The 13,839-nt window shown below is 43.9% G+C and overlaps 1 protein-coding gene across 1 annotated transcript in view; it reads right to left on the reverse strand.

Moving 5' to 3' along the window:
• The window catches only part of khdrbs3 (KH domain containing, RNA binding, signal transduction associated 3), a gene marked incomplete at its 5' end in the record, with an annotated part of 49,003 nt that overhangs the window by 20,135 nt on the left and 15,029 nt on the right, over nucleotides 1-13,839 (reverse strand). Inside the window, 1 exon segment of the mRNA XM_024263404.1 lies at nucleotides 5,031-5,113. Coding sequence (XP_024119172.1) covers nucleotides 5,031-5,113 — 83 coding nt within the window.

Below are 13,839 nucleotides of genomic sequence, written 5' to 3' on the forward strand. Positions count from 1 at the left end.
AGTCATTTTCACCGTGTTTTAGGTGTGTGCAGATTTTGGTGAGTTTTTGAGCATTTGATGGAGGAAAAACTCAAACACACAGTCAGAAAGAAGAATTGTGGAAACCATCTGGTCCCTGTAGTCCAGGAGTGCTGCTGCGGGACACAGATATATCTTTAGTAGTTATTTAATGTCATGTCGGCACTCAGCCCCCATGAGATTACAAGACCCAAAGGACAAAACAAACAAACATGTAAGAAACGGAAACATCAAATATTTCGTATGCTTTTCTATGCAGAAATGAAACATCCTGATAAAATGCGTTAAGAAATGGTTTAAACTAAAAGCTGGAGTCTATCTGCACCTGACATGCTTAACACTGCAAGAAGATTCATCAGTAAAAGCCTTTTTAATGGGTTTAATGATTATAGTGAACATATCTGCTTCTCCTCTGGGAAACGTTGCGTCTCCAAAGGCAGATTAGACAAAAACAGATCAGGACTGAAGTCCTTTAATTAAACAGTTTGGATTTACTTATGATGATATTTGATCATTTCTGTGTGCATGATTTCATTAAAAGGTTTAATTTAATCAACCTTGCACTACAACCTGTTTCTAAAAAAGGAACTGGAGTTCTGAGTCTCTAAAAATATGATCTACGTGTATTTACTAGACAGATCTATTTTAGAAGTCGATCCAGCCAATTCTGCGTCGGAAAAACCAATAAATCTATTCCATAATGGAGGTGTAAATGAAAAGTGTGATAAAATCCATTCCCCCAGCTTCCTCATGTTGAGCACAAAGGTGTGAAATGATGATGCCTTAAAGGGAAGCAGATAAATTGCATTGATTACCTGCAGCTGCTTTCCTGGTATTTACAATGGGACTCTATTTACGGTTCTTTCCCTCGTATGTTCAGGAGCTGCAGACCTTCTTCCTCCACTCCCGTGTCTGTGTGAGCCACCGGGGTAAAAGTGTGACAGGGAGACAGTAAATTGTTGTGCTTGTTATCCGGCGGCAGCTGAAAGCCTGCCACGCAGCTGCAGCTCAGCCGGCTGGCTGGGAACTGCAGAAACATCGTTAGGAGACCTTTTGTCCGTCTGCTCAGACTGACAGACACACGTCCTCTTTAGGGCTCTGCTGCAGCTGGGACCGGCTGGGATTCTCCTCAGGCTGGAGGAGAATCTAATGCACCTTCGTCCATGACAAAGCTAAATCCATCAGCAGAGGAGAGGACGTGGAGCCCTCTACTCTCCTCTTGGAGTATTTATGGCAGAAGGATGCCTGGCATCATCATCACATGTAGATTTGGACACGTTTTTACGGGACTTTTTCTCTGCCTCAGAGATCAGAACTGACAGAACATAAAAGTGGAGTTCATCAAAGCTCAAGTTTGGACCCTCTTTTATTCTTTAAACAATAAACGTGTGAACACCTATGTGCATGAAATGTGGGGTTCTACAAATGGAGGACTTCAGTAATGTGATGGAATTTCTTTGCTGGATCTACTTCCTCCATTTGCTGCTTTTAGCTAATATTTCCTGGTTCTTTCATGTATTCTAAGTCATGTGTGTGAAGGCTTCTTACGGTTGCTTGTTTCATTATCCAGCAGGAAAAGTGCTTTCATTTCTCTTGTTGCTAAACTGTAGAACAGAATGTCTTATTGGATGTAATAAGTTGAATGTTTGAGTTGGTTAATATTCAGAGTTTTCTCTTGCTTTGGTATAAAAATCTGCCATGAAAAGATGCTTCCTTAAATGATGCCTGCAGAAAAAGGGACTTCAGACTCATTTTAAGAATAAAAATGTGTATTAGCCCAACATTGGGACAAATGCTGCATTTGAGAAATGAAAGTTAAAGTCCCTAAAGAGTGATAAGAGAGTACAGATTAATTTAAAGATAATTCGATGCTTGGGTTAGGACTATAGTGGTGACTGTTTGGGAGAGACACAGGTCCTGTGCGTGTGAACAGTCGTCCTGGAAGTTTCTCATGGACTGGACATGACTTCTAGAGGAGATGAGACCATGTTCAACAGATGTTGTTGTGAGTTGTTTTTTCTCATAAAAAACATGTATTTTTTATGGCTTAAAGTTAAAGTCCCATTAGTTGTCCGACATTACAGTGTGTGACATTTGTTCTCCGTGTTTGACCCCTCCCATGGGGGAGCCGTGATCTGCAGACACAGCAGCGCTCTGGAACCATAAAGTGGTTTAACCTCCTATTCAACCAGTTAATGCTGAGTATCAAGCTGGGAGACGGTGGGTCCAACTTTTAGAGTCTTTGGCTTGACTTGGCCTGGATTTGAACTCATAGCCTTCCAGCCTCAGGGCAAACACTCTACCACGAGGCCGCTGAGATGTATTTGGGGATCCACTGTAAACTGTTGCCAGAAATATTAAATTCAACCTTACTGCTAGACAGACTGCAAAAACACAAAACCTAACCAAATATTTTAGAATATTGTATAACATTTGATGGAAGACCAAAGTGGTAGATTTCACTAAGATATAACAACATGTTTTAAGACATTCAATCCTGATTATCTTGCTGAATTATTTGATCTAGAAAACATCTTATTTTTGGTTAAATCTCAAATGAAACAACCTTTTTTTTTTTTTTTTTTTTTTACATCAAGATGAAGTTGTATTTGTGAACAGGAAGTTGTTGTGTTTACACAACATCAGGACAGAATTTTGAAAGTGAACAAACATCTACATATTATCCTTAAGACAAATGTTTCCTAAAATGTGTCATTCTGGTCCCACAGATGATTCTGGTCTTAGACCAGGACTCCTGAGGCTCTGGAGCCACATGTGGCTCTTTGACTCCTCCACTGTGGTTCTCTGGTTGAAGGAAATAGAAATGTTTTGCCTTTTGAAAGCAGCCAACAGCATTGTAGTCATACTAAAACACCACGCCGGATGAGAAAGTGGACTATTTAAAAGGTTTTAAATAAATAAATCAGCTGGTGTGACTATTTTCTTTCCTTTTTCAGAAGTCCTATATTTCAGAGTTTTTACACTCTTCCCTTTTTATTTTGAATGACAGTAATAAGATTTGAAAACATGTCACGGTTTGAAACATAAGGCAGCTTCTGCTGGACATGTGTTTGCTGTCAGGCTGCAGGAGCTGCAGAGTTTTCAGCCAAATCCTGGACACAAATAAGGGGAGAAGTAAGTGAATCAGCTGTCTCTGGAGGCGGGGGCTTCAGCGTCTGGGCCCTATTAGCTGCTTCGTTCCCCTCCAGACAACAGACATGAAAATCTCTTTGAGTCCCTGCAGCTCTCCTGCGAAGGACGCTTTTTCTGCTGTGCAGTCAACAAAGCCTGCACCAAAAACACACTTCTTCACTGAGCTGTGTTAAAAAAAAGAGCTGTGGGTTCCCGAGGCGGACCTCCACGGCGGGTGTCTGCACACCCGACACACTCCAAGACAAAAACCTCTTCATGTTCCAGGAGCAGAGAGCCGTCTGGACCAGAAAACAGATGGATGAGGCCTGAGTGATGTACAACCCCACACCCCACAAAAGAAAACAGCCACCCGACGAACAAAAGCCTCAGATGGAACTATGCGGCTTTTCTCTCCTTCAGAAGGTTTTTGTGCCACCAGTTCAAAGAGGCAGCGAGCCTTTTCTCAAAGATGAGCAGCCAAATTCAGCATCGCTCCACATGTTTGAGAGTCCTGATGAAAACAGCAGAAGACAAAAAGCCTCTGACCTTGTGCAGCATGGACGGTGTGATAGCTGCACAGACAGAAGAAAATCAATATTCTGCATTTATCTCTGCATGACCCTCTGTGAAATGGACCGACACGGTTCTGAGAGCGGTCCGACATCAAGAAGACGGCATGTGAAACTTCAAAAGGTAGAAATGATTAAAGCAAAACAAGCTGCAGGTTGTTCCCCACAGGACGGTAAAGACTCACATCTCGTTTGCTGGAAAGCTCAAACTATCTAAACACCCCCCTGGTTGGGTGAAAGTGGGACAGACAGCAGCTTTCAATGCTGATCTTAAAGGAACACTAAAAGGTCAGATGGAACATTTCATGCTTCACGAAACGCCTCGTGCGCGGGATGCATCCTCTTGCATCAGAGCAAGCAGCAGAGCAGCCTGCATGACTCCATAAAGCAGCTCTCTGCATACTCATCTTCTTCATCTTCATCACACATGATGGATGTTCTGCTGCCTTTCACTTTGGAGAAATCTCATTTTTCCCCTTCAGCATCTTTAAAGTCCCTCTCTGATCGTCTTCTGATCTGTTGTCAGAGTGTTCCCAGTGGTCTTCTAATTAATCAAAAACCCTGAGTGGTTTTCCAGGACATAGTTTCTGCAGGAGTTCATTAGAAATTCACCTCCGAGTTGTGGGAAGGGGCTGTTGGTGTGGAGCCACCCCCCTTCCCATAATCTGTTGGTTAACTCTGTTTCCTAATAGCTCACAGGCTCTTACAACACCAAACTAGCATTCAAGAAAAGCAATATAAGAGCTTTAAGTTTAATTCTTTTTATATACATGTCCTCCATTAAGAGAGGATGTCACAAAAACCTGTTAAAGACTCACTCTAAAGAAAATGGTGTGTTTTGCTGTTTTTAACATGTTCTTGTAGCATTTTCTGATGACAGAGGACATAAGAAAATTAAGATGAAAACTGTGTTTCTGAATATTTCTTTATTGATATCGTTGAGTCAGGACGGAGGAAACAAAAATGCTGTTAGAGAAAGCCTGTAGGTGTGATGTAGGTTCTAGAGCCAGCAGGCCAAAGTCTTCCTGCTCCGCTCCATTCTGATGAATCCACTTATAGACAAACAGATCCATGAACGTCTTTGTTTTCCTGTTTTCCTCATCTGAGCTTTAATCTGGCATTTCTCTGTGACAGAATCATCTGATCCACATGGATGGAGTAAACCCTCAAAGATTTATGGTTTGTTAAAGAGTGTGTGTCATTTAGGTGCAGCATGTCTGGTGTTTAAGGGTTACATCTGAACATTTTAGACTCAGTGAAGAGCCACACCATGCTCACACCACCCTGCAGGATTCTGAGCAGAACACTTACTTTTGTCCTTGATTACTGTAGTTGTTGTCATACGACTCGTATCCCTGGTCATCGTAGGCGGTTCCGTAGCCGTCGTCGTATTCCTGAAATAACAGAAAGAACTCAGTTTGAACAAAAGAAATATGAGTCATAAATGTAGACAACCCCCCCATCCATGTGTGAAGGCTGATGCTAGACCCCAACTTCCTTCTCTTGTCGCCTCACAGCTCTGAATCCATCTGAGGTCGTCCAGTTTCACCAACACTTCTGAGCTTTTAACTTCAGCTGGACCTGCCCCCCACCCACCCCATCTGACGCTTCACCAGGGGAGCATCAAAGCCAAGAGGAGCTGTGCCCGTCCTGGTTCAGGACGGTTGAGCCCTCGTGACACCGTTCTCATCGCTCTTCACAGAGAGTTCCTGCTGTTGTTTGTGAGCCGGACACAAACCTCTGGAAGGTTCTGCAGCAGCAGCAGAAACGCTCGTCTCATCATTGTTAGCACTCTAATTCCTGATTAGAAATATGCATTTGCCAAATGTTTGACTTTTATCTTTAATCCTGCAGAGACGGAGTCAGCGACTGGGAGAGGCCGTGACGCAGTGGGCTTCTGGGTATCAGGAAAGGCGTCTGCTGCATTCAGAAAACCAGAACGGTTGTTTGGGGAGGTTGTTGATGTGTATGTGAGGAAAACTGCAGGTTTTTACGTCAGATCTGTTTTTATTCCACAAACTGATGAAGGATAGGTTTCCACAGAAATCCGCATCAATGATCTCTGCAGCCGCCTGACTTCGGCAAATACTTTGGTACTTTTATTCATTAAGGAAGCCAGTTTGCTGTGTTAAATATTAAAAAAAATAAATGTTATTCAAAGGCATCAAAGTCATGAAAGAAGCAGGATTTCAGGCTTTGTGTGAGGAAGTGTCTGATTTCACTGCAGCTTCTGTCTGGAGAAACCCTCCAGTGTTGCAGCTCTTGGTTTTAGAGGATGTTACTGCATGGAGATCACAATGGCCCTGGACCAGACGTCACTTCCAACACTGTGAGATTAGATGATAAACTGATGACAGGAACTATCTTTCACAGGTAGTAGAAGATCCAGTTCAAAAATCCAAACTGTTTCGTTAAATTGCCCCTAGGTGTGAATGTGAGAGTGGATGTGTGTGTGATTGAGACCCTGCGACAGACTGCCGACCTGTCCAGGGTGTACCCCGCCTTCACCCATCAGTAACCGGGTTAGGCTCCGGCGACCCCGAAAGGGACAAAGCGGACCAGAAGATGAATGAATGAATAGAACGTTTTATAAAAATATTGCAACTTTAAGCTTTTTGTGTTGTTGGGGCAGGTGCTTTAGTGGGGGTGTGGTCTGCATGTTGTCACATGCTGCTACAGCATTTATTTGAGCAGAATTTACAAAAACCTGCAAATCTTGGAGGAATCTGGACTAAAGCTTCCCGCTCAAACCATTGCTCCCTCCTGCTCAGATAGAAAGGTAGAAGAGTAAACTCTGACTTGTTCACTCTCATACAAAATAACAACATCTACTGTGATTCAAACCAGTTTTCTGAGTCCATGACCACAGTTTAATGTTCCTGAAGAACTTCTCACTGGGAAAAGTGAACAACAGAGTCACTGGTGGCTTCTAGTCTTTAAGGGAAGATGTCAAACTTTTGATGGTCTTATTTTATGTGAGAAACTTTCCAGAGGAGACTCATTCCAAAGCCCTTTTCAACAGCTTCAACCATCTCTGTGGGAGCTAAACAGCCTTTTCATTCCACTGTCAGAAGATGGAGGGAAGTCTGACATATCAAAAGTAAACTCTGCAGCAGGTAAACCTGAGTGCAGGCGTGAGGAACATGCACACAAGGCGCTGACGGTCGAGACCTTTAATGTACTGCATCCTTTCACAGAGAGGGCTGAAGCTTGATTATGCAGAGTGCATGCTGAGACTTCCACACCAAACAAACACAGAATCAATAAAAACTGCAGGGTTGATCTATACATCATGCATACTTACCAAAACCAAAATGGCACAGAGAGACCGGATCAGAGGCTGACAAGGAGAGGTTCTGAAGCGGTTCTGTCTTTGTCTCATTGATCTGCAGAGTTTTGTCTTTTTACTGAAGCAGGAGTCTGCAACACTAACAGGCCGGTTAGGGGCCAGAAACTGTGGACAAACCCAATTGGGACACACATTTTCTGCTCACTTTTAAACCATTTGGGGGCCACTTGGCCTTACTGGCTGGGCAACCTCCAGGCCACGAACTGGTCCAGTACTGTGTCTGCGTCTGGTACCGGTTTTTACCCATTAACCCGCCTGGTACTGGTTCGCACACAGTACTGCATCTGGTACGGTTTGTGCCCGGTACAGCAGCTAGCACCTTTTACGGCCAGTATTGCAACTGGTACCAGTTCCTGTCCAGGACTGTGTCCAGGCCCGGTTTGCACCCGGTACGGCAGCTGGTACCATGTCCAGAGGGTTCCGCACCGATGTGTTCATCAACAACGTCAACATCAAAAAGTGAGAACTGGGGGATGAGAATGTGTTGGATAGGTAAACACCATCAGTCCATGTGAAGGTCTTCAGTCTGATCCAGATGGGTTTGGTTCTGTCCCATTCAGCCTTTACATTTGTGACATGTGGATCAGTAAGAGAGGTTTTCAGTTTGGCTTCCTCATTTGTACTCCTCGAAGTGGAACTGAACGAGTACAAACTGCACTTGCTGGGAGAAATGATCCTATTTTAGAGCTTTTGAAGTAATTAAATGTAAATACCTCCAATCATTTCCTGCAGAGGGATGGAAACAGAGATCATGGCAGTTAAATCCACAAATGAGGTGTTTAGCCGAGCTCCGACTCTTAACTCAGAATGAACAGAGAATATAAGAAAAAAGAAGTTTCATTACAGTCTCACTTGGCTGCAGAGCAAACGGATGTGGAAAAGTCAACATCAAACATCTGATTGTGTTTGAAGCCAAGTATTCAGCAGTTAATGACACAGGATCATGAAATGTTTGCTCTGAAAAGGCGGGTCTAATTAAAAATAATGAGCTGTGTGGGTTGCAGCCGACCAGCACCAAACCTGCAGCACCGCTTCCATTCTGCTGCGGTACAAACCCAAGGTGCACTCAGGTCACGGCTCAGAGTTCTGGGGGGGTCCGGCGACGGAGCCGGCGGCTCTCCCGAATCCCAGACAGGAAAAGGGATTTCAAATGAGCTGCTTTCAAGTCAGTTTCCCTCACAAATAACAATGAGAGGTTTGTCTGTCGCTTTAGCGCTCCTGCATGTCTGAGACTGAGGACATCCTCATGACGACCTGCAGAACTTGATTTCCACACCATCAATAAAGTTTAAACCAAAGGAAAATTTGTGAAAACTTACAGCAGTGAATAAAAGGGCACTGAATTATTTGATATCTTTCATTTAATAAAAAAGAAAATAGAACGGTATTTCTCCCTTTAGCGTAAGTAAAATGGAATGCTGTAAAGCCCAATGACAAGTTCCTACGATACGGCCAATGTAAAAAGAGAGGGGATGTCCTAAAAAGCTCCTGACAGCTTTTCTTAAACTAGACTCAAATGTGACTTTCATCTACCCCCCCCCCAACCTCCCCCCATCACCACCACAACACAAAAACACTGAAGCTGCACAAGATTCTCTGAGTTGCCTTCAAGGGCACCAAGACAGGAGCAGATTAAAGGACATCGTGCTTTAATGTGCACGCCACTTTAGCAGCTAGGCTGTCACGTCAACGTGCACAGAGGGGATACCAGACTCCTGTCGCTGCACCTCCAAACACACACACAAACACACGTACACAACCGTATTACTCTGGGATGGGCAGCTAATGGGTAGAAGTGTGGAAACGTTTTAGAAAAGAAGGAAACGATCTGAAACCAAAAATGCAAAGAATAAGTGTTCACTTTTTAAAATGAATTAAAAAAAAATAAATAAAGAAAATAAAAATCTAAATGAAATACACATTTGACATTTCTACCTTTTGCCTTCAAACCAACATCAGTTCTTATAGGTTCTAGAACAAAGCCAGACATTCTGTAGAATCAGCCAATTCTACCAAACTGTTGCTGACGATCCTCAGTGTCACGCACAGGTTAAAATCCAGTTAGGACTTGAACAGAAACAGCTTCAACTTGAGTCAGGAACATCTGACTTCTGCTTCCAAGTTGAGGCTGTGAACCACAGTTTCTTATCATGGAGAGACTGAGCACAGCAACAGAACACAGTATAGTTCTACTGGATCAGCAAGTTCTCTTCCAGACAAAGATTTCAAAGCAGGCTTTGGTTCCAGATGATCAAATTCTTTAAAGAAACTCAAAGAAACATTGAGGATTGTAGACACGCTGGAAGACTTGGTGCAGCAGATGAAAATCATTAAGCTCAATTCCCTTCAAAATCCAAATATGTCCAACAATACCATCAGCCTGGAACAGCCAGAAACCAGTGGGAGGTTGAGGCAGGTTTCAGGTTCAGCTCGTGGCTCTGCAGTGATCACTCTGGATCTCCATCAATGGAGCTGTGAATCCATCCAGACATGGCTCTACATCTTCAGAGAGATAATGATTTTGGGTCTTGCAGGAACTACCATGGTGACAATTCCAATTCAGTCAGACCTTTCTGGTCTGAATGAGCCCAACTCAATGAATGATCTTCCGTTTGGGTTTGTTTACATCTGTGAGTTTGTGGTTTTGACACAAAGAACAGGTCTCACAATACTCCAGTGTGAGAGTTGGAGAGTCCTCCATGTCTCTGTTCCTGCCTCCAGCTCATTTGAATTCACCACGTTTAACCCATCAGGATCCACTCCCACCGTCGTTGCTTCTGTTTATTGCTTCCCCCAAACCCCATAATAGTTTTTATAGATCTATCAGATCTTTGGTCTCTTACCTCCAGTGTATAATCAAATGTAATACCAACAGGAGATGTCAACATCCATACAGACAATTCCAGTCTTCCCTTTGCCTTTTGCCTCCAGCTGAAAGTTAGAATACACACCAGGATAAAGGACTCTCTGCATTGAAACTCCTAAGATCTTCATATTTTGGAATATTAGGAGCATTAATATTGATGGCCTCTCTTCCTACATTTTCAATACGTCTTTAATTGATTCTGTGACTTTCCTTCATGAACTGTTCTTCTGTATTATCAACTTTAAGCTCTGTCCTCATAGCTTGGTCTCCTGTGAAATCCAGGTCTGTCTTTATCCTAAAATGTCATTGTTTCACATTTAAACCCCAATATATGAAACTAAATATGGTCAGCTGGAATGACATATTCACATCAATTCTGTTTCATGATGACAAAATTCATAGAATCAACGGACAACTTTCTTCTGCATCTCAACCTCCTCTAGTTAAAAACACTTTTTTTATCTTTCAAATTCTGCAGAGATTTCAAGCCTCATCCTAAATCCAAACATTTCTAAATGTCTGCTCGAGCCACTCCCCACAGTTTAGGTCCAATCCTGCCTCCCTGATTTCCTTCCTTTGATTTTATCCATCATGCACTCCTCACTCATCAAGAGTCTTGTTCTCTCCCTTTTCAAAACAATGTCTCCTTTATCTTGTTCAGACGCCACTGATTTCATCTTCAGCCTTCCATTACTCTCCCCAATACCGGAAATGCTGGGCTTCCACTTGTACCTGAACAAAAATAATTTTAATGAACAATTCTGGTGGTATTTTCATCTCAACCTCAACACGGAAATGCCCTCGTAAAGCTCACCAATGACCTTCTCAAAGAAGAAAGTTCTGATTTATAGTCAATTCTCATGTTTCACTACAGCTTTTGACAACATCTTTTCTTTATTCTCTTGGAAACCTTTTCACTTGTAGCATCAGCCAAACATCCCTAAAAAGGTCCTCCTTCATTTGTCAGATTGTTCTTAGTTTGTCTACATACAAATATTCAGATCCAGCCCTTCCCTGTCATGTCAAACATGCCCCCAGGCTCTGTCCTGGGTACCCACCTCTTTACCATTTAGCTCCTCCCGCTCCTTAAAATCTAACCCCCCATGACACACACACAAACTGTTTACTTAAGATTCCATCCTGGTTCCTCTCTCGTTTTTTCAAATAAACAAAGATAGCACTAAACTTCTTGTCAACACGACTAAGTGTTGATTTTCCCTCAGTCTGCTCAAAGTCTGGGTGTCCTCCTTGACCGGACACCATCATTCAAAACCCATAACAATGACATCACTCAGTTGGCACATTTCCACCAACAAACCCCCCAGAGGCTCTGCTCCTGTACTTGTTCATGGTCCTGTCATCTCCTGCATTGATGTCTGAAACTCTAGGTCTTCCACTAAAACTCCCTTTGGTCCAAAACATCACCCTATCCTGGCTGATCCCCTCTGGCTGCCTGTTCATCTCAGTATTCGGTTGAAAATCTTTCTCTGAACTTCGCCATACAGTACCCCCACCCCGCCACCCCCTATTTAAATTGACTGCCTTCATTTTGTCTCTTTCTCTTTTCTGTTCCTGTCTCCAGGACCATGGAGAGCGGAGCTTTCCACCGCTCTGCTAACCCTGACCCATCCAATATCCTAAACATCGACTCCCTTTAAATAAACTCCCAAAATGCATCTGTTTAGAAAAGAGTTACTGTAAATCGGAAACTTTTGTATGTCATTCCTTCTACACCAAACCTGTTAATCTAATTTCACATATCTTATATATCACCCTCGGGTGTTTGGAAAAGTACTTAGAAGCATTTATTTATGCTAACATGGGTTTTTAATAGATGCTAATCACTTTTCCTCAGATGAAACTTAACCTGGTTTTCTTCACTAAGCCACAAACTGTTTCAGCTTTCCTTTAAAGCAGAAGCCTCGAGTCGGCCCCAGCTCAAAGTGATTGAGACACGCGGCGATCAAAGCTGGGGGAGAACACGGTCACTGATCTGACTGTTAACGTGCTCTTAACCTTGTTAGGGGCTCTATCTGGGAGCTGTCCCCTCACACTGAAAAAGTCACATTAAGGGGTGCATTAAACTTTAACAATGGCGTGTTATTGGCATTTATCTGAGCAGCTCCTCCATAATTGAGTTACACAGAGCAAAGAGGAGAAACATGCCTGCGTTGCAAATGACACATTCTTCGCTGGGGAAGCGCCGAGCAGACGTTGACGGGCGCGAGCTCTGACAGGCTCGGATGTTCAGCCTCCTTTCAGAGCAGCACAATGCAGCCGCAGCCATGTGTTTCCAGCAATAAACAGGATTACTGTGACGCTGAGAGGTTAATGGAGGGGGCTGGTGATGAAACGGAGGGGAGAAGAAGCGCAGCCCCCTGAGTGAGTCTTTCATTTGTATGCCAGCGCATGGCTAAGAGGCGTGTTGTTAAAAGATAAGGCCTGGCCTCTGAGGCCACTCAGGACTAACAGAGGCTTTGGCGCGGCGTGCTACAACAGCGCTATCACAGCCGCTCCTCTGTGCTCTACAACAGCGCTGTAACACACACCGGGGCACCGCGTTCAGGCTTCTGCTCCCTGCAGCCTCAACCATATTCACAGGAGTTCACTTGCAGACACTCCTCACATTATTGGCCCAACATGACACACGCCAGCTGCTGGCATTAGCAGGAAGGAGTGGCGATTGGACCTAATGAAGAAGATGAAAGACAGAGGCAAAGCTCTGTTCATCCCCAATAACGTGTTTGTTCCAAGACAAGCATCTGCCCTCGGTGAAGCTCTACAATAAAGCAACACAAATCCCACATATTGCTCTGTGGAGAGCAAATAATCCAGAGGTTGCAACCCTTTGCCATTAATCATAGTCTAGGTTTTCTAAAAGTAGCTTTTTGTCATTTCTTCAGCTCCTCCTGCCAGCATTTTTCAGAAAGCTGAACAGGCTGGAATCTGCTGGAGCTGTTTTTGCTGCAGGGTAGAAATAATACTCACACCATCAGAGGAGAATGCCAAGAATCTGGGCCTCATGCATCAAGTTGAAGTATCACTTCCTCGTGTTTTGTCTGACTAATCCCTTTTTCCTGTCCAGCTTTCACACGTTTGCTTTGGATCTTAGGAGAGTGTTCTACAGTCTGTGCATGTTTGCCAAGTATAACCTGAGGAGAGCACGTCAGGAAAAATGATGCTGCAGGCATCTATCACTGAAGCCTCTGTTTCCACCTGCCAGTCCGGTGTGGAGACAGGAAGCCCTGGAGCTTACCTGAGCACAGACACCACACAGGTGAAGTCAGCACTCTGTGTCCCCCTCTGGCCACCAGCAGGTGTCATCGCCAGAGTACTGACTGCACTACATCTCCCAGCAGCCCCAGCTCACAGTTCCTGGATGCTGCTCAGCTGTCTCTAATCCGACAATCACCCACCTGCATTACCGAGCGGTTCATTCTAGACCAGATCTTCTGGTTCTGACCCTGCTTTGTCTCTGATCCCCTGCAGCCTGCCCTGACCCTCGCCTGACAACTCTAGTCTCTTCTCTGATGCCTCCATCCTCGTTGATGACTTCTGCCTGTCTGATTCAGATTTAGCTTTGTAGCCTTTTAGCTCTGCTTAGTTCCTGCCTCAACTAATAAACCTGCTGCTCATGGAACCAGCTGTCTTCTTATACTGAATCTTACACTGGGATTTCCTGGGATCAGGAAGCGGTTGAATCACTCAGTTGGATAAATTCCCAGGGTGTGCCATGAGCTTGATCCAGTGTGGCGCCATGAGGAAGACCCTTCAAGCTTATCCCGGATAAAACAGGGGTAGGGAACCCTGGTCCCCGAGAGCCGGCTTCCTGCATGTTTTCCAATAAACCCTGCACTGGCATTTTTTTANNNNGCGTTAAGAACACTCTAAATGGACATAACATA

Source organism: Oryzias melastigma, linkage group LG11 (assembly GCF_002922805.2).
Source record: "Oryzias melastigma strain HK-1 linkage group LG11, ASM292280v2, whole genome shotgun sequence".
In the NCBI taxonomy this organism is placed as follows: Eukaryota; Metazoa; Chordata; class Actinopteri; order Beloniformes; family Adrianichthyidae; genus Oryzias; species Oryzias melastigma.